General features: G+C 39.6%; 1 protein-coding gene across 5 annotated transcripts; it reads right to left on the bottom strand.

Moving 5' to 3' along the window:
- Nucleotides 1–243: 243 nt before the first annotated feature.
- Nucleotides 244–18701, bottom strand: STRADB (STE20 related adaptor beta). Of its 5 annotated transcripts, none has more exons than XM_080669894.1 (13): nt 18477–18660; nt 15190–15289; nt 13771–13851; nt 10603–10789; nt 9875–9974; nt 7153–7274; nt 5701–5809; nt 4467–4590; nt 3100–3271; nt 2691–2795; nt 2283–2527; nt 1574–1616; nt 244–1077 (listed from the first exon to the last, which is right to left on the bottom strand). In XM_080669894.1, exons 4-13 carry the CDS (start codon nt 10693–10695, stop codon nt 934–936), a joined length of 1257 nt encoding a protein of 418 aa, XP_080526020.1. In that variant the 5' UTR covers nt 10696–10789; nt 13771–13851; nt 15190–15289; nt 18477–18660; the 3' UTR covers nt 244–933. The 5 variants fall into 5 exon arrangements, with proteins under 5 accessions (XP_080526020.1, XP_080526021.1, XP_080526019.1 ...); XM_080669895.1 differs by having other exon boundaries at nt 10603–10785; nt 18477–18656; XM_080669897.1 differs by having other exon boundaries at nt 245–1101; nt 18477–18671.
- Nucleotides 18702–18821: the final 120 nt, after the last annotated feature.

Below are 18821 nucleotides of genomic sequence, written 5' to 3'. Positions count from 1 at the left end.
ATGTGGTACTACCATGAATTAAGGTCTCTATGTCATTATATGTTATATCACCTACAGGAGCAAGAATAATCATATAAAGGACCAGAATATCTTCTTTCTCCATTGATCAAAGACCAGGTTGGCCCCACTTCACAGGTTATGTAAGTAAACCTATTTGTTTGCAAACGGCTTTCCTTGGCAAAACACATTAGAATCTGTTTTAGCTTTGTCAAACCAGGCAAAGAAAATAAATAAAAGCATAAACTCAATTCAATAAATCTTTATTGAGCTCCCACGGGATGCATGAATTTAGGATTTATAATTTACATAAGTAGAAAAGTGTTACTTTAGCCCCTTAAAAAAAAAAAAGGAAATCACAACTTCTCTATATATTTCAAGTGAATCATTTAATGTGAGTGAGGCTCAGTTTGATATTATCATAAGTATTAACAGAAGAAAATGGGAAAGTATAAACTTTTCCCTGTTACCAAACAAGGGTTTGATGCCAGAATCAACTAGCCTGTTGGTCTAACAATAGCTGATCAAAAAGGCTCAAAAATCTGGAAGTAAAAAATGTATTTGGAAGCACTGTCCTTTGAGGGCACATTCCCTGAGGGCAGGAAATGCTGAAAGAATTAAATGGCTCAAAAATGATAGTGAGATCAAGAAGAAGAATTAGTCACAGCTTTGGAAAAAATAAAACTTGAGAATAGATGACACTAACTGTAGCTAGATGAATACTTCTAAAGTTTCCCTGGAGGTGTAGTAGCACTCTGAGCTAACCAAAGGGGCTACGAACTCATGCTCCTTTGAATAGAGTGGTTTTAAGTGGTAGATTCTCCAGTGCACCAACTGTATTTTCAAGTATAATTCTAGTATTTGTACCTAGAAATACAGAAGAAAAGCAGCAGGGAGAAAGTGTCAAGTATATAGGATGTAAAGGATTTGGCAGCCCTAGAATTCCCAGTTTGCATCTTTTTCATCAGGAAAGTCACAGTCTGGCTCAGTCCAAGGTGGTGCTGGAGGCAGTGCTACTGATGGCTTTTGATAAGCTGGAGGCAACAGTGAAAGGATTGTATCCTGGCTCTCTTCTTTCATCTGTCAAAGAAACTCAAAATAAGGCTGTTGGTACATAAATTTAATACATTAGTTCTGTTAGCAAAAAATAACTTTTAAAGAAATCATTGAAAGTGTTTAAGATTGTTTTTAACCAAGTCACTAAAAATAACTTTGGTCTGGTCATCTGAAAACAGGAAGAAGTGACAGCCAAATAGAATGATTTTTATCAGAACTGTTTTGCCCTTAAATCATTTCTAGACAATATAGAACAATAAAATGTCTCTAAATTGATCAAAATATCAACTGAGGATATAGTCACATATGATGATATTCCATTTGTTTTTACTCGTTTTGCAGAATGGATTTTAGAAAGTCTAACTGAACTACCCAAAAGTTTTCTTGATTTTAACTTTATTTTGTAAGAAAGCTTTTATTAAGAGCCTTAACAACCAAACTGTCACATTAAGCCAATACATAAAGTGACTTTTTAATAATGTTTAAAAACATGTAGACAACAGAAAAAAGATCAGCTTACCTGTTTGAAGAAAACATGGGACAATAAACTGCTTGCTGATGGCCTGAAAAAAATTTTAAAGTTACAAAAAAATAGAACCTCATATTAGAATGTTGATTTTTAGGTGTAAAAATATAGTAGAAATTAGGTTTAGAGCTATAAAACCCAATACTAAAAAATTAAAAGGAAAAATAATATATGTTAGAAGCCTAATTCTTAGCTTCCTTGACTGAGAAGAATTCTACAGATATCCTTTAATTAGTCCATAACTCAACATTTACTGGGCACTTGCTAATTATAAGGAGCTTATGCTAGGCATTAAGGGGCTAAAAAAAGATAAGACGCACACCTTATTTCCAAAATATTAATGATAAGGTATAGTTATATATGATAATAATTTATATTATTATAATAGCAGCAAGTAACATTTTGTACTGCTTGAAAATTTCTAAAATGTCTTCACATAAGTACAGTAATTAACATCCAGAAGATCAATTGATTGTTACAGTTAGGAAATGAAATAGCTAAAACTGGAGCCAAGTTTTCTGATTTGGAATCCTGTATTCCTCCCTTTAGCTCACTGCTTCTACTTGTTTTTAGCATTGATACTGTCTAGATTAGACTATAATTTTTGGATTAAAGATCTGAATTTGGCAGGAAGGGACTATCATAAAGCTTCTATAAAATGTGAAACATATGTTTTATGTTACTTAGAGGTGAACAATATTACCTTTTCTCAGGATCTTGTTGCAAACAGAGCTGTACCAAGCTAAAGAAGGCAGGGGAGAAAGTTTTTGAGGATGGTGTTTGCAATCTGTCACTATTTACTGTGCGAGTTCCACTGGAGACAAGTACACTTTCTCCAATCCCAGAGTCTACACCTGACCGGGAATTCTTCATTCTGGATTCTGACTGAGGAAAAATACTGATATCCAATGGGCTATAAGGAGGACCTTTCAATTTCTGTAACAGCATCTAAAAGACAGAAAAATTTCCTTCAACCCTTATCAGGCAAAAGTATTAAAACAACAACAATAAAGATCCTAAGAGTCTACAGCAGGGATGTTTACCAGATGTTACCTAGAACATAAGGGATCATATGGAAGGACGGTACTTCTGGGAGTTTAGTAGCATTTACCTGAGTCCTGTGCATGTCCTGGAAAGGCACCTGCCCACTGGCCAGTTCACACGCTGTAATGCCAACGCTGTAGATATCTGACTTTACGGTGTATCCATGTAAATCCTGTAGAACAACGAATGTGAAGTCCTTTAGTGTAAATAACTTAAAAAGTTACATACATGTGCTTTTTTGATAAAGGATGGTGACCAATAATGGAAAAAACTTACAGGTGAGAAATCAAGCTATACCTAATATATGGTACACATTTTTAAATTCCTAACATAATAATTTTGATAAGAAAGAGGGGAAAAAGTCTTGCAGTAGTAGTGCATTCACCAATCCAAATATAAGGTCACAACTGTCCTTTAGTCAAGCTTAGAAGACACTCGAGACGCACAGACAACCCAATGCAACGGCCACACCTGACCTGTCTCAGTAGTTCTGGACTCAGCCACGGCTGCACTGATGTGCTGAACTGTGGGAAATCAAACACAGCCCTATGTCTCTGTCCGTGCTTAACCAAACTATGCAGGTGGGACAGGCCAGAGAGGGTCACTAGGCCATCACCAGAAATGAGGATATGGCTGGCTTTAAAACTCCTAGAACAAAAAGAAACAATCCTAAATACTAGGAAATTGGCCAATGAAGAAAGAATAAAAATCTGGTCAGAACAAATTCATGTATGTTCTTGGAAATTAAATGCTCTTTATAAAGTAGCAGCACACTGCTATGAATATATGGGAAATGCTCAGAGAATTAAGGAATCCTTTCAGCTATTCATATAGCATTAGGATAAGAAAAGATGTAACTGACAACTACATACATGTTTGAAAGTGATAATATTTTATTCAAACTTGGAAAAGAATCAAATGATTAATTTCACTTTTGTAGGATGCTATTGCAAAAGGAGAAATCTAAAAAAATCAAAGAACTAATTAATACTTAAAGCATAAGTTATAATTTAAAGTTAAATGCAGTATTATTTTTAAAAAGCCTTTTATAGTATTAACACTATTTACAAAGATATGTCTCATATAAAAATTTCCTTTGTCAAATTATAAAAGAGCCTGTTTTTCATCCAAAACACTGGATTTGAAAACTAATAGAGTTTCTAATAGAATAACTGCAGTAGGATGACCAATAATCTGGTAAAATTACAATACAGTCTGTGAGAAATCCTCAGTTAACCAACCAGAATGCGGCTAAAAAACAACAAATGTAAGAAAAGAAGCTTTAAGGAGTTTGAAACAAACAATAAAAAAACAAGCTTATTTAAATGTGACTTAATTAAAAAAAAACACAAAGTTCCAGTGTATCTTAGAACAGCACTGTTTGTAATATTCAGCCAATTCTGCATCTACAGTTTGGTAACTAGAGAATTGATCCAAGATATACAAAATATTTAAGAAAACAGAGAAGGGTTGTTGCAATTTGTACATGATATAACTATGGCTTAAAGATGAAAAACAGATAAAGGAGCTATTAGCTCAAGGAAAAAGAAAGAGCTACCTAGGACCCCACTCCCTACAGCTCCCACCCACATCAGATTGAGACGCGAGCTCCGTGAGGGCAGGCTCCAACAGGCACTGAGCACAGCACTCGGCACAGAGAGGGGGTCTGAACACTGGTGAATGAGCACAAAATGTAGGCTTCAACAGTACCTATCGGCCCTCCCTCCCTCCGTTTCCTACCCCTCCTTCCTGATACTCAACTGCTCCCTCCTTCCTAAAAGCTCCCTAAAAAATTTCTTCCACTAAAATTCTTTCATTTTGCAAAATACAAATGAGTAAATACCTGTGAATACAGCCATTCTGGTGCAGATAGTGCAACCCTCTCACTGCTCCAAAGAGAATGTTTCGTATTAAAGTTTCACTCATTCCTTCAGGAAAGTAAGTCCGCAAGAGCTGGCTTGCTGAACCTGAAAGAAACCCCTGAAATCATTAAATGAACATTGAAAGTGATTTTGCTTCTGGATAGCTTTTTTTTTAAATGGTTTTTTATTGATTGACTGATTTTAGAGAGAGGGAGTTAGGGAGGGAGAGAGAGAGAGAGAGAGAGAAACATCGATTTGTTGCTCCACTTATTCATGCACTCTTTGGTTGCTTCTTGTATGTACCCCGACTGGGGATAGAACCCACAACCTTGGCATAAAGGGATGACTCTCTAACCAACTGAGCTACCTGGCCAGGGCCTATCTATGCTTTAAATGTTCTTTTCAACTATAAACACCACACACACATACACACACACACACACACACACACACACACACACACACCCTTGTTACATTTCAGAATTAACCATTTTCCTATGCAAAGGTAATTTTCCTTCCAGAATATTTAAAAAGACTTTTTTAATGACACTCAGGACAAGAAAAGAGAATTAACAATTTTTAGCATTACTGAGAAAACAAAACAAAACATACTGTGTGTATATATATATTTTAAAATCCAGATACAATTCACAAAAGCTATCCTAAAAATCTAAGTTCTAGAACCCATTTGCTTATTCTACACACTTACTGAACACTGTTTTGTGCTAGGTACTGTATGAGCCCGGGTACCCAAATGATAAATACACACAGAATCCTGTCGTCAGGGTGCTCCGATCCAGTGAAGGAGTCAGGCACACACACAGATGTAACTACTACTGCAAGTAAATATAAGTTTACTATGCAGAGAAACTGGGATGGGGATGATGTGCACAAGCAGAAACACTACTTCTGCCTGAAGAATAACGTAGCTCTCCACTGAGGGAGGACAGAAACCGAAGGAGAGAGGCAGTGAGCTCAAAGGCACGGGCTTCTTGGAGAAGCAGTGGTGGCTCACTCATTATCAGACCTATTCTTTTTTCTGAAGACTAAAATTCAACACAAACCAGAAATAAAAATATAGCATGAAATTTGGAATTGGCCATCAGATTTATAAATTAAAAGTGGTTAATCATAAATCTAAGGTCCCACTCATCATTATAATTATAGCATCCAGGCTAAGCTATGACTTATTTTATCTAGAAAGAGTTTTCTTACCATAGGCCATAAATGGAGAAATAACCCAAAGCCAGCTGCCAACAGTGAAAACAGTCCAGTAAGTTGTAATATTGGGGTGCCGGAAAAAGTGGGATAGAATCACAGCTTTCTAGGATAAACACAGGAGAAAAGACATGTAAAAACCACCTTTTTTCCCTTATGGTGAAGATAACAGCAGTCATGTCAGCTAATTCTCAGTAGAACTTACTAGCACTAACCACTGTTCTCAGTGCTGTCATGTCTTTCACTCTCATAGCCACTACCCGTTTGATATGATTTTACAGAAGAGGACACTTAGAAATTAGTTAGAAAACTTGTCCAAGACCACATGATAAAAGAAGTGAGTGGGGTATGAACTTAGTACGAACTCTTATTAACAATACTGTGTTCTTAGTATAGAAACATTTTAAAAAATACATTAAAAGCCCTGGCCAGGTGGCTAAGTTAGTTAGAGCACTGTCCTGTACACCAAAAGGTTGCGGGTTCAATTCCTAATCAGGGCACATACCTAGGTTGCAGGTTTGATCTCCAGTGGGGGTGAGTACGAGAGGCAACCGATCGAGGTTTCTCTCTCTCTTCTTCTCTAAAAATCAATAAAAATATATTCTCAGGTGAAAATTTAAAAAAATACATGAAGATAAAGTATATATGAAGATAAAAGTAACTGCTAACATTATATCACAGAGAAAACCACTATTAAAATTTTGGTATAGCCCTAAACAGTTTGGCTCAGTGGATAGAGCGTTGGCCTGCGGACTGAAGGGTCCCAGGTTCAATTCCGGTCAAGGGCATGTACCTTGCTTGCGGGCACATCCCCAGTAGGGGGTGTGCAGGAGGCAGCTGATGAATGTTTCTCTCTCATTGATGTTTCTATAACATCTCCCTTCCTCTCTGTAAAAAATCAGTAACATATATTTTAAAAAATTTTGGTATAATTTCTTCCAATCTTTGTGTAAATATACATGTGCACATGTAAACATTTTGAAAATGAAGATAACATCAAAACCAAATCCTTTCCTTCTTTATATAGAAAGTGATTAGTGACAACAAAAATGGTATTATAATATTCCTGAAAGGCACTTCTATTAAAATTTATCAATTTAGAAGTTAATTTTGCCTAACTGGATGGGAAGGATACTGTCTCTTCTATTTCCCTGTATGACTATTTGTGATTGGACTAACTAGGGGTTTGTAAATCTCCAGACCAGCATTTCAAATATGATATTCATGTGAAGGAATTCATAGTAGTTACCAAAGTTTGAATATATTTGTTCTTTCATGGATCTGCCTTCCAAGTATTCTTTCTAATTCTGTTATTGCATGTTTATTAGAAGAAAGAAATCTGCTTTTCTCTCACAGAAAGACCTGTTAATTTGGGGGGGGCGGGGGTTCTTACAGATGTAATCCTTGGACAGACAGTACTTTAAATGTATTATTTTCTGGTGGTGTCACCTGTAAAGCTTTCAGGCGTTCTTCAGTGCAGTTTTCCAGATTTGTGATTTTGATAGTCACCAGAGTTCCTGTGGGAGTATGCCGTGCAAGATGGACAGAAGTCAGGTTGTCAAAGCCTCTTCCTACAATCAGACATAAAACTTGTGTTAGCACCAAAGAAGAAAAAAACTGATAATTTGAACTTCATTAAAAACTTCAACTCTTCAAGAAAATGAAAAGGCAAGCCACTGACTGACAGTATTAATACTTTTAACTGACAAGATTTACATCTAGAGTATATAAATCACTCTTACAACTCTATAATAATCAAACAAAAACTCATTAAAAATAAGCAGATTAAATAGGCAGTCCATAAAAGAAGCTATAGGAATGGCCAATAAGCACATAAAAAGATGTTCAAGATATAGAAATGCAAATTAAAACCACAACAATATGGCATTACATACCTATTATAATGGCTAAAATTGTGACTTGATAAACAAATTGTGACACAGTCAAACAATGGAATGCTGCTCAGTAATCCCTACATCCACTTCCAGTCCCTTACAACCACTAATGTGATTTTTGTCATGAAATGGAATCATGAAGAATGGAGTCTTTTGTGCCTGGCTTCGTTTGCTTAGCAGACCACTTTGTAGGCTTCAGTAGCTAATTTCTCTTTATTACTGAGTAATAATTCATCCTATGAATATACTACAATTTATTTATCCATTTACAAGCTGACAGATCATTTGGGTTGTTTTCAGTGTTTGGAGACTATAAATCAAACAGCCAAAAGCATTCTTTAAGTAGACGTGTTTTCATGTCTGTTTGCCAAATACCTGTGACTGGAACTGCGGGGCCATAGGTTAACCGTATGAGAAGGTGCCAACCTCTTTCTGAAAGCGGCTGAACCAGTTTGTGTTCCCCAAAGCTGCAGGTGCTTGATATGCTCGCCAGCATTTGGTGTCAGTGTTTAAATTTTAAAATACCTAGAGTGGCACCTATTAATAGGCACTTAATAAACATTAGTTTCCCCCTCTCTGCACCATCACCAAATTCTGTTACTTACATCTTTAAAAAGACATTAATCTCAAATTCATCCCTTCCTCTGCAGTGTCGGCATCACTGCCTCAGCTCAAGTCCTGTCCTCTTTCCGGGACAGCTGCAGGGGCTTCCGCCCTGTGCCCTATATTCTCACCCAGGGCACGTGGCAATCACTGAGGGGACTACTTCCAAAGCCTCAGCCTACCGGCAGTGGCCAGCAGTTCTGCTTCAGTAAGTCTGATGGCATACAGGCACTGCAATTTTTAAAAAGACTCGCGTGGTGAGGATACTTCCTCGTCACTATCTACATCTTCCAGACTTCTGCATGGAATTGCTGCCAGTTGTCTTTCTAAATCCAGCATTTTATCAACAGAAAGGTACTACAGCGCAGCAGCTGAAAGCTGAGACCCTGCAGTCAGAAGGTTTGCTTTCAAATCACTAGCTGTATGACTTAAATTAATCTCAGAGCCTCAGAATTCTTACCTGCAAAATGGGAGTGGTAGAAGGGTCAAATGAAAAACACGTATCAAATGTTCAGTATAATGCCTTGTAGATGCTAATATTAGCATCATCACGATTCCACAATGTCTTTCTAGCACAGAGAGGATAAATTCCAAATTCCGGCCTTAAATCCTTTGAGTAATAAAGTGGGTCAGTTGTGGGGGCGGACACAGAGTCTGAACCTCTAAACACACAATGTGTTCCCAACCTCCCAGACTTATCTCCTGCCCTCCCACTGCCTACACTCCCCTTGCTCCCACGCCTAGGCAACCATGTGGCAGTCCTTTCTAACCATCATTGAAGGAAGTATTTTTTATCTTTTTTTAATCGACACCATCTGAACCTCCTTCCTAAGGGCATTTCTATCAGTGCTATTTTAGAAAAGGTCAGATCCTTATTCTCCTTGTCTCCTTGACCCCTGGCACGGGAGTGTCAGCGACCTAAGCTTGGCCAACCGGAGTGTGGAGTGAGTGACATAAAGCAGCGGCAGTCAGAACTCGCTGCCGTGGGATCCAGCGTCTGGAGGTGGAAGTGCCCTACGAGGTGGTACACAACCGAGGCTGCTCCATGCCATGGCCCTGGCTGTGGTTCTCGGCTGAGCTTCTCTTGGCTTCTTCCAAGCCCAATTATTTCTCTAGTCAATAATTCTGTGTTGGCAACATCGTTTAAAAATTTTCTCTTTTGCTTGTTAGGATTATTTTCTGTTGTTTGTAACAAACACTCTGACTAGAACATCTGGCAACCTTTTCCTCATTCTCAGGATCCAGCTCTTTTTGCTCTTTCTTGACTCCCAGATGGATGGTCGGATGCTCCATCTTCTCTGTTCCCACAGCACCTCGCACACCTCTACTACAGTTCCCTCTAGTGGGTAAAACAAAGCCATCTATGTGTTCATCTTCCCAGAGAATGAACTCCTCAGGTGTATTACATGGCTTTATATCCCAGCATCTAACAGCACCTGCAGTGCTAAATGTTTCTGAATATTCAGAGCAAATGTTTCACGTGTATAAGGCTACAGATAATGACCCATCCTGTTCCAAAGTAACTGAGACAGGTTACCACAGCAGATTTTAGGTAAGTTTTTAAGTTAAAAGAAAGTAATTTGGTTAAAGGACTATGACTAAAAAGATCTTTTTTCTCATCAGTTTCATTTCTAACAATGAAGGATCGATTATGTGAAATCCATGATTATTACCTATTTCCACTTGGAGTTCATAGTGAGAAGCGTTGGTGGAACAGACCGCTTCACTGAGTGTAGCAGATGGCGACAACCAGGGAAGGATTGGCTTATCAACCTGCATGGTTTTAGAAAGATGAAAACAAAATACGTTTAGACTCTTCTGGTCCCCCAGTTTGATCCCCTACCTCAATATAAAACGCAGACATTGTATTTTCAAACACACAGAGCTCTTAGGGAAGGCACACTGAAAGGTGACTTAGGACGCCGGCTCAAGATCTAAAAAGAACTTGCAATTGCTAATAACGGATGCTAGTTAGAAAGCTACCAGCTGGTAAAGGCGAGAGGGCAGGAAAACAGATTATAGGTAGCAGAATACTTTCCAGCACAATTTCAAGTAAGCATTTCTGGGAGTTGCTAAGAATAGTTCATTCTTCAAGGTAGCAATAAATAAATATGTCAAAGGAAGAGATGCAGGGGCCCGCGAGGAAGGATTCTCTGCTTGTGCTACTGCTTCAAGGAATCGCAAGTTTTATCCATGACACATACAGATACATGCTTAGCTAGTGGAGATGCTAACGTCAAGAAACAACTCTAGTCTATTAAAATTGCTGACGATGTTCTTCACTAGGTGAAATGAATCAGAAGGGAGATAAATAAATCAATGTCAAGAAATGGGAGACCACAGTACAGCCACCCCCCCCCCCCCCCCGAGTTAATGAACATGAACCCTATGGGTGTCTCACAGGGTGCTCTAGAGTCGGAGTCTGGTCTGCACCGTTCCAGTGGCAGTGAAACATGCACGCAGGAGGAAGAGGAGGCCAACAACTTGGTGTCATACGATAGCTAGGAGGCTCTCCCAGAGGACACCAGCATTCCAAAGACACTCGGGCGCCTTACAGGCACCAGCAGGCGCCAGAATCTTATTACTGCCTCCAAGGTAAAGAGAAGGAGAAGGGAGTTAGAAATCATATTACTATGTGCTAGGAATTGTGCTAATTACTGTTTATATCCTTAACTCAACATGTTCCCTAAAATTTTAAGAGAGCAGAAAAAGATAAGCTCCTGGCTAAAGATGAATGAAAGTGAGTATTGTTAAAAGAGGGATGAAAGATTATAAAAAGAAATTCCACTATACAATTGGAAACAATCCCAATGAAAAAAAGAGAAATATAAATAAATCAATTTAATTTCTTTAGGACAGGTAGTCTTCAAATAAACTGAGATCTAAAGAACACACGTAAGAGACAGAAAGAAGAGCATATAACAATTTAAAACAAATTTTAAGTGACAACCGGAAGCCTGTCAGGGAGGCAAGAACACAGAATGAACTGAGGCTTACAGTTCACTACCTGAAAAAAATGGTATAGGTGGTCATGTGATGGATTGAAGTCAGACTGATCAACCTGTACTTTGCTTCCATCCTCTCCATTAGGGAAATAATCTTCTTTAAACTAGAAGGCACATATGTTGTAAATAACTAGCTCAAGCCTAAAACAGGTTATTTTATTTTGCTATATACACACTAGAGGCCCGATGCACAAAATTTGTGCAAGAGTAGGCCTTCCTTCCCCCGGCTGCCGGCACCGGCTTCCCTCTGGCACTCGGGACCCGGGCTTCCCTCACTGCCCTGGCTTCACCTGGAAGGTCATCTGGTCTAATTATCACATTATGCTTTTATTATTATAGATAAGACAAAATAAATCTATCAATAAAAACAAAATTATATATATATAATACTAAGAGTTGTCAAGGTCACAGAGACAGAAAATAGAATGGTGGTTGTCAGGGGAAGCGGAGGGAAAGGGAACAGGGAGTTGCTGTTCAATGGGTAGAGATTTTCCGTTTTACAAGATGGAGAGTTATGGAGACAAATAGTGGTGATGGTTGCACAACATTATGCATGTGTTTGATACCAATGAACTGAACACACTTAAAAATGGTTAATACGGTAAATTTTATGTTACATGTACTTTAGCACATACTAAAAAAAAGGTAGCACGTGTGGAAGTTTACTGAGTTCTAGGCCTGTTTCTTGGCATCAGCAAGGAGATATCAACAGATACTTTACTCTCTGAATATTACCTCAACTTGAAGGTAATATTTGAATAAAAGCAAGGATTAGACACTACATCCTACTGTACAAAAGGACAGGTAACTAGAAGATTTTAGAGTATTAGCAACAAGTGAAATGACAAAAATGAAGATAAAATCGGGATAAATGTATAAACAGAATTAAATGGATTATCTTATTTTGTAGGAAATAAGCCATTTGCAAGGCAGGTTCCATTTTGTAGTGAGAAATATTCATTCCCAAGCATGTTTCTTTAAATTATTCACATCAGGCATTGCCCAGGGGAGATAAAGATGAAAAAGACAGGATGCCTGTTTTATGGGGATCATGTTATAGTTGGAAGAGACGTATACAACAATCATTGTGAGACAATGAGTAAATGCCATTTTATAGGAATGTCTAACATATGTTGGAGCATAATAAATAAAAGGTACAAGGAGAAAAGCCTCAAGATGTGATATTTGGACCAACTCTTTATGAATGAGGAGAAATTTTAGAGGCAGAAAATGGAGACTATTTCAAACGGAAAGACGAGTATATGCTAAGACTCAAAAATTAAAGTTATTCCATACCATTAAGATCCCGTATACCATGCTAAGAAGTTTAGGTCTTCCCCCTTCACCCATGTGGGAAACGTCTATTAATATCCTAAGACTCTTAGTAAAATCTCCTGTCCTTCACTCATTAGCTGACTCTCTCTCTCGTGGATACTAGGGAGCACAGCCAGATTTGCTTTCAGAATGGAGGCGCTAATCTCCCCAACCACTAGGACCACTGAGTCTTGTACAGGGAATTGCCCTCTTCAGAAAGAAGCCACCCTGCCCACAGTTAGCCACTTCCCTGGGGTCCGTTTGTATCCAACACTGGTGGATACAGGAGTACAAATGCCCACAGCCCTTGGACAACTAGGACATTTAGGTAGCGCCATGCCAGCTCCAGAGATGCTCAAGGGAACGGCTAAGGCCTCTCTTCAGACTTCTTAGGTGCCAACAACACTGCCTCCTCCATCTCTCACAGTGTTGGTCTAGAAAGAACTTCCCAATAAATTTCCTGCATGAGAAAGAAAAGGTTTAGGCTTTATCCCATAGTTTTTTGGGAACCAATGAAGTCTTAAAGCTGGAAAGTGACACACGGAGGCCTGTATTGGTAACAGTGTTGAATCCTGATCTGAGTGTGAGAGGTGGGAATACCGTGCCTAGGAAACCAGAGGCAATGAGTCTTCCTGTAATAGTCCAGGTGAGAGATGATGAGACTTGAGTAGCAGCAGTTAGTGATCAGGTGAAGGAGGGCATGGACTCAAGGGTATTTCAGATACAGAATCATAAGACTTGGTGTATAACTACATGTGGGAGCAGAGGTAGAGGCAGTGTGAGGATAATTCCAGTTTCCAGTCAGGATGATCTAGTAGATGGGATTTTTATTAGCCAAAGCAGGAAACACAATGTGTTGCTGAGTCTGAGAGAAAATTAAGGTTTTACCCAAACTGCATAAAAACGTCTTCGAAAACCCTAATACAAGGTATTCTACAGACACCCCCTGTGCACAAGAAAGAGCGAGAGTTGTAGGTAAAAATGTGAAAATCATCAGTTCTGCTTGATGCCAGAGTCTCCTCCTGACCTGAAGGAAAGCCTAAGGGAGCTCCAGGATAATCTGAAATCTGAGCAACAGAGCCTTAGAATAGGTGAGATGCTCAAGGAGATTTGGTTTAGAGAAGAGGCCAATGATGGACCACTGGAGAATAGCAAAGACACGGAAAAGGAGAAGAGATGTTGGAGAACCAGGAGTGAATGGTGTTACAGAGGCAAAGAAAGAGTATTAATTGTACTCAATCATTTCTTACCAAGTTTTGATGGATACTGGTTTCAGACTGTTTTTCAGGTCTGAGTGATTCAACTTGTGTTCGTGAAGTGCAGAAACAATCCTGGAAATTCAGAAATGAATTAAATAAGTGAAAAAAGCCCCCACAAAATAAGCAGGGGTGACATGTGGATACAAGAAGGTCTAGTGATGGAGTGAGGGGCAGAGGGAAAGGGTAGCACGCAGGGACCTGGAATTGAAGCCAGGACTCATACTGTGGAGGTACAGTATGCGAGAGGACAGAGAAGCAGCTGTGTGTGAAGACTAATTCCTTCTGGTATAATTCTACTTGGCATATCTCTGATCCTTGTCCTCTCTCTGGAGGTCATAGTATCAATTCATTTTTACAGTTGGTATTGATATTGAACTCTTCTATCACCTGCAGTTTTCTTCCGAATATTTAGCTAAAGATTATTCTGCTCTACCCACTATAAACATTTTTATTTTGATCCTCAGATTTGCTTTGGAAAATGAAGTAGGTATCTCACCTTAATGTATTTTCCAGATATATAAAGCTCCCCCTTTTAAGTGGAAAAGCTGTACTGTAAACAAAAGTAATGCATTCAGTATCTTCTATATAACTAACGTTCTCCTCACTTCATAGTTCTGCCTCTTACACTTGGCAAATGAAGGTGTTGATTAGCAGATATGAGTTTGAGCCCTGGCTCTAATTTTTCGCAATCTTGGGCCAAACTCAAAATGAGGATTATACCACCTGCCCGGCCAGTCAATCACAACTTTGAAGACTGGAAGAGATACAATGTATGAAAGTTTTCTGTAAACTATACATCCTCATATAAGTGTACCCATCACTTTTTAAAAGATCACTGCTTTAATATAATAATTCAAATATTCAAGTATTGTATTGTAGTCTATATAAAACAAGATGAAAGTCATAAAACTACTTAATCTAAAGTAGATATCAATATCTAAAGTATATTAGATGTGGATCTAATATTAACAGAAAAATGTATTTATACATCATATTATACATTGACCCAACTGCTCTTTGTCTTAAGTCGAGGGGCTTATTTAAATATTATTTTGCTTGCCTTTATTCAGATGGAAATTTTTAAGAGGTATTTTTGAAAGATTTAAAGGATAAGACATAGCTAACTGGATGAGAGAGGCATATCCAAGTACAGCATATGTATGAGAAGAAGTGGGTATGGGTCAAAAGAACAGAATAATGAGTATATCAGAAAAGTATAGGAGAAACTCTTTTTTGAAGAAACAAAAACTCGAGAATTTAACTCATTTCTTAAGACCAGAAGTCATTCAGGTCAAAATAACATCGCAGAGTAAAGAATATCTCATCAAAATATGCCTTTTGTTATGGCTCTGCATTAACATCTAACTACTCTGATGGCACAAAATCAGATCCATGTTAACAAGAACTTACCAGAAAAGACATTGAATCGCTTTATTTCACAGGAAGTGACAAAAATCCATCTATTGCAGAGAAGATTATTGCTTTATCTTCAAGATGCAGAAATATTCTACTATAAAAACAAGAGGAAAATAATTTAGACTTACATGTAAGCTTCTTGAAGAACTAGTTATCATAAACCCACACAATATTTAGGCAGCTACTCTTTGACACAAGAACCAGAGACAGTCCTGGAAAGTGTCTTTAAAGAGCATTTCTGTTTACTGAACACTATTTGGGCTCTGACATCACAACAGAAAGGCAGAGTGGAGGTTCTGGATCCCTTTTCAAAGCCTCAATGTACCTGCATCTCTCCTTCCCTATCTTTTCTATACTTTTTAAAGAGCCCTAGCAAATGTGAAAACAATATAGAAAAACAATGTTGGGCCCACTTTTGATATAAATGCTGTTGCAAGAATCAAATGGTCCACCGAAACTGGTTTGGCTCAGTGGATAGAGAGTCAGCCTCCAGACTGAAAGGTCCCAGGTTCGATTCCGGTCAAAGGCACATACCTTGGTTGTGGGCACATCCCCAGTAGGGGGTGTGCAGGAGGCAGCTGATTGATGTTTCTCTCTCATCGATGTTTCTAACTATCTCTCTTCCTTCCTCTCTGTAAAAAGTCAATAAAATATATTTTTTTAAAAAAAGAATCAAATGATCCCATTCTAAATAAATTTTGAGGCTTCCTTATCAGATTAATTACCTTTTCAATCATTTGGGTTCCCTGACCAGCAAATTTGGAAAGAATCAGGATTAGTAACAAACTAAGAATATTTTCTTGTTGCTACGTTTAAAATAAGAGAATTTTTTTCAGTTTTCATGTAAAGTAACATTTTTTGTAGGTTGAATATTTTTTACTTTATTTTGAGTTCTCAGTTCTATTCTTGGAATTTATTTATAGACATGAAAAATATGCAGATTGTTATAGAAGTCATTACTGTCCACTTTCAGTAATAGAGTTTAAGCTCAATAGTTTATTAAGACTCTGCAACAGATTCAGAGATTTAAAATAGTAACTTCTACAGATTCAAGGAGCTATAAAAGCACCACCAAAAGTTTCCAGATCTTTCCTAATAGAAAGGGTAGTAATTTTCTAAACTTACAAGTGCTTTGGTGTTTCCTTATAACTAATCAATGTCTTTACTTTCATATAAATTGTGCTTCATTATTTAATTTTAATGAAGTCCTCAAGTTTGATGAAGGCATCTGCAAATATCTTAGTAAAATGAGAACGAAAAGGAGATCTTGTAAACCACAGATATTACAGAGTGGTACCCAACTTTATTGCTAAGGAAAAATAATGTATTTGTTCAGGATGGTCACTACACACCAAAGGTAAAGAATGCGAGGAAGAAGAACCTGAAAGCACGATTATTTTGTCTTCTGTCACTCACTGTATCAATTTAAGGCACCGGAAGTTGCTGTTACGGAAGGAGGAATGCCTGCCCTGCCCACCTTCCAGGGTGATTGAAATCAATTGAGACACTTCATCTGAAAGTGCCCATAACTACCAAACACGGTCAGTGTAAGAGCCTGAGAGGATGCTCTGAAAGGCACGCTCAAATATACCAGCACAGAATGGGACGGCTCCTTTGGGTAGTGAGTTGGCAACATTTTGATAAACATGAAAATGTTCGTAACTTTTGACCCAGTATAATTCTCACTTCCAGTAATCTATTGTAAGGAAATATGCAAGCAAATGAAGAAACCATATATACATAGAAAGCCATTATACTGTTACGTGAAACAGCCAAGCAGTCATTTCACAGTTGTTTCGTAATCGGCTGCTATGGATTGGGCACTGTGCTGGGCACGGGGGGGGGGGGGGGGGGGGGGGGGGGGCACTCACTGGTGAAGGGGCAGGTAAGGCTCTGACCTCTTGTAACTTACCTTCCCACAGGCAGAAAGGCTAGGGATGTCACAATGAACTGACTTTTCTGGTTATCACGATTTTGTTTTCTGCTTTTTCCACTTAATATCAGTAAGTTCTTTCTTAACAACAAGAACAACCACAGAGTTTTAAACTTCATTACCTTACCTATTTTTCAGACAAACTCAGAAGAAACGGGCACCAGGTGTGAGAACTGTTAGTCCTAAAGGGTTGTCCCCGTGGGGTGGTTTAATCCCAGAGGCGTTTGCTTAAGCTTATACCAGTCTAATAAGAGATAATTTTACAAGACATTTTGAGGTCAAGGCAGCAGCTGCACCTAGTCAGGGGCGGGGAAGTGTGTGTGTTGGAGATTTGCTGTCATATTTTTCTCTACATGCTCTTTCACTAGGTATGAACATAAATACTTTAAAAATGTTCGTATTTCAGACCTAATTTTCTAAATGTATTCACAAGTACATTAGTGTGGCCCCTTGCACCTGTATCTGAAAAGCTAATTAGGATAAGGCTTTATAAATAATTAAAGTTGTCCTATAATATACTGGTAGTCCGAAGGTTTTAATCTGAGAGTGACACTTTCTGTGAAAATGTGGAGCTGTGTCTATTTACAGAACTCCAACAGTCCATTGTTATAGGGAGTGCAAACAAAAAAATAAAAAACAAACCCTTATTTAAATCTCTGCTGAGCTTTTGAATTACTGTAATTTTCAAAGTGATCTTGGAAACCTATAATATCCATAATATCTTAAAAATTATAGCAATGCACAACTCAGTATAATTTTCCAAATTAGTATCGTGACTCATGCTTTCAGAAGACATTTCCTGAATGCCTACTGTGTGCTCTGTGCTAGACAAGCGATGTGTCACAAATCCTGATCGAGTTTTCAGGGAAAAGGGTACCGGACACAACAAACCCACGAAGGCAAACACAACGCCTTCAGAACTTCAATACTGAGGACAAAAACGACGCCTGGGCATTTGCTTCTGTAAAAAGTTCCTTCCAGGTCCTGCTTTGGGGCGGGGGGAGTGGTGGGACTTGGTAGCGATCTCGAAGGTGGCACCCAGAGCCCGGGCCAGAGGGTGTCTTCTGTCCGGAAACTTCTCCAGGCCCCCGAGCGCGGCTGAAGGTGAGAGCTGCGGGGACAGCGCCGCGGGAGCTCGGACCTCGCGCACCTGGCGCCGCCGACCCAACGGGCACCGCCTCCCCCGCACGCAGGTGCCTCGGCCACCGCGCGGTCTGGGGCGCGGGCATAGCCGGATCAGGGCCGCGCTCGAGGCCGGCGGCCAGGTCCAGCCTCGGGCTTTGCGCGGCGTGCGTGGACCTAGCCGCCCTCCTTCCCGCCCCCTCCCGGACCCGGCCTCCCACATTACCCGGAGGCGATCACGGCCAGGACTCTTCTCAGGCGGCCAGCGGTGCGGGGCCTGGGCGGCGTGGGAGCCCGGTCCGCCCAGTGGCAAGGCGAGCGCGCGAGGCCCGCTCCCAGCGCGGGCCGCGGGGAGTAGAAGGCCGGCGCGACCCGGACCGGGGCGGTCCGCGGGGAACTCTGCCCCAGTCCCGGGTTCTCTGTCTGGACGGAATTCGCCCCACCCCGACCTGGGTTGCCCCGCCTCCCGCCCCAGGGCCTGGCAGGCAGGGGGCGGGCCCTTCGAACTTGGGGGCGGGGCCAAGGAGGAACTACAACTCGGGAAACTACAGTTCCCAGCAAGCCCTGGGCC

The sequence above is a fragment of the Plecotus auritus genome, assembly GCF_963455305.1.
Source record: "Plecotus auritus genome assembly, chromosome: 5".
Taxonomy (NCBI): Eukaryota; Metazoa; Chordata; class Mammalia; order Chiroptera; family Vespertilionidae; genus Plecotus; species Plecotus auritus.
The sequence above is the reverse complement of the archived record's forward strand: the minus strand, read 5'-3'. Positions and strand labels throughout refer to the sequence as shown.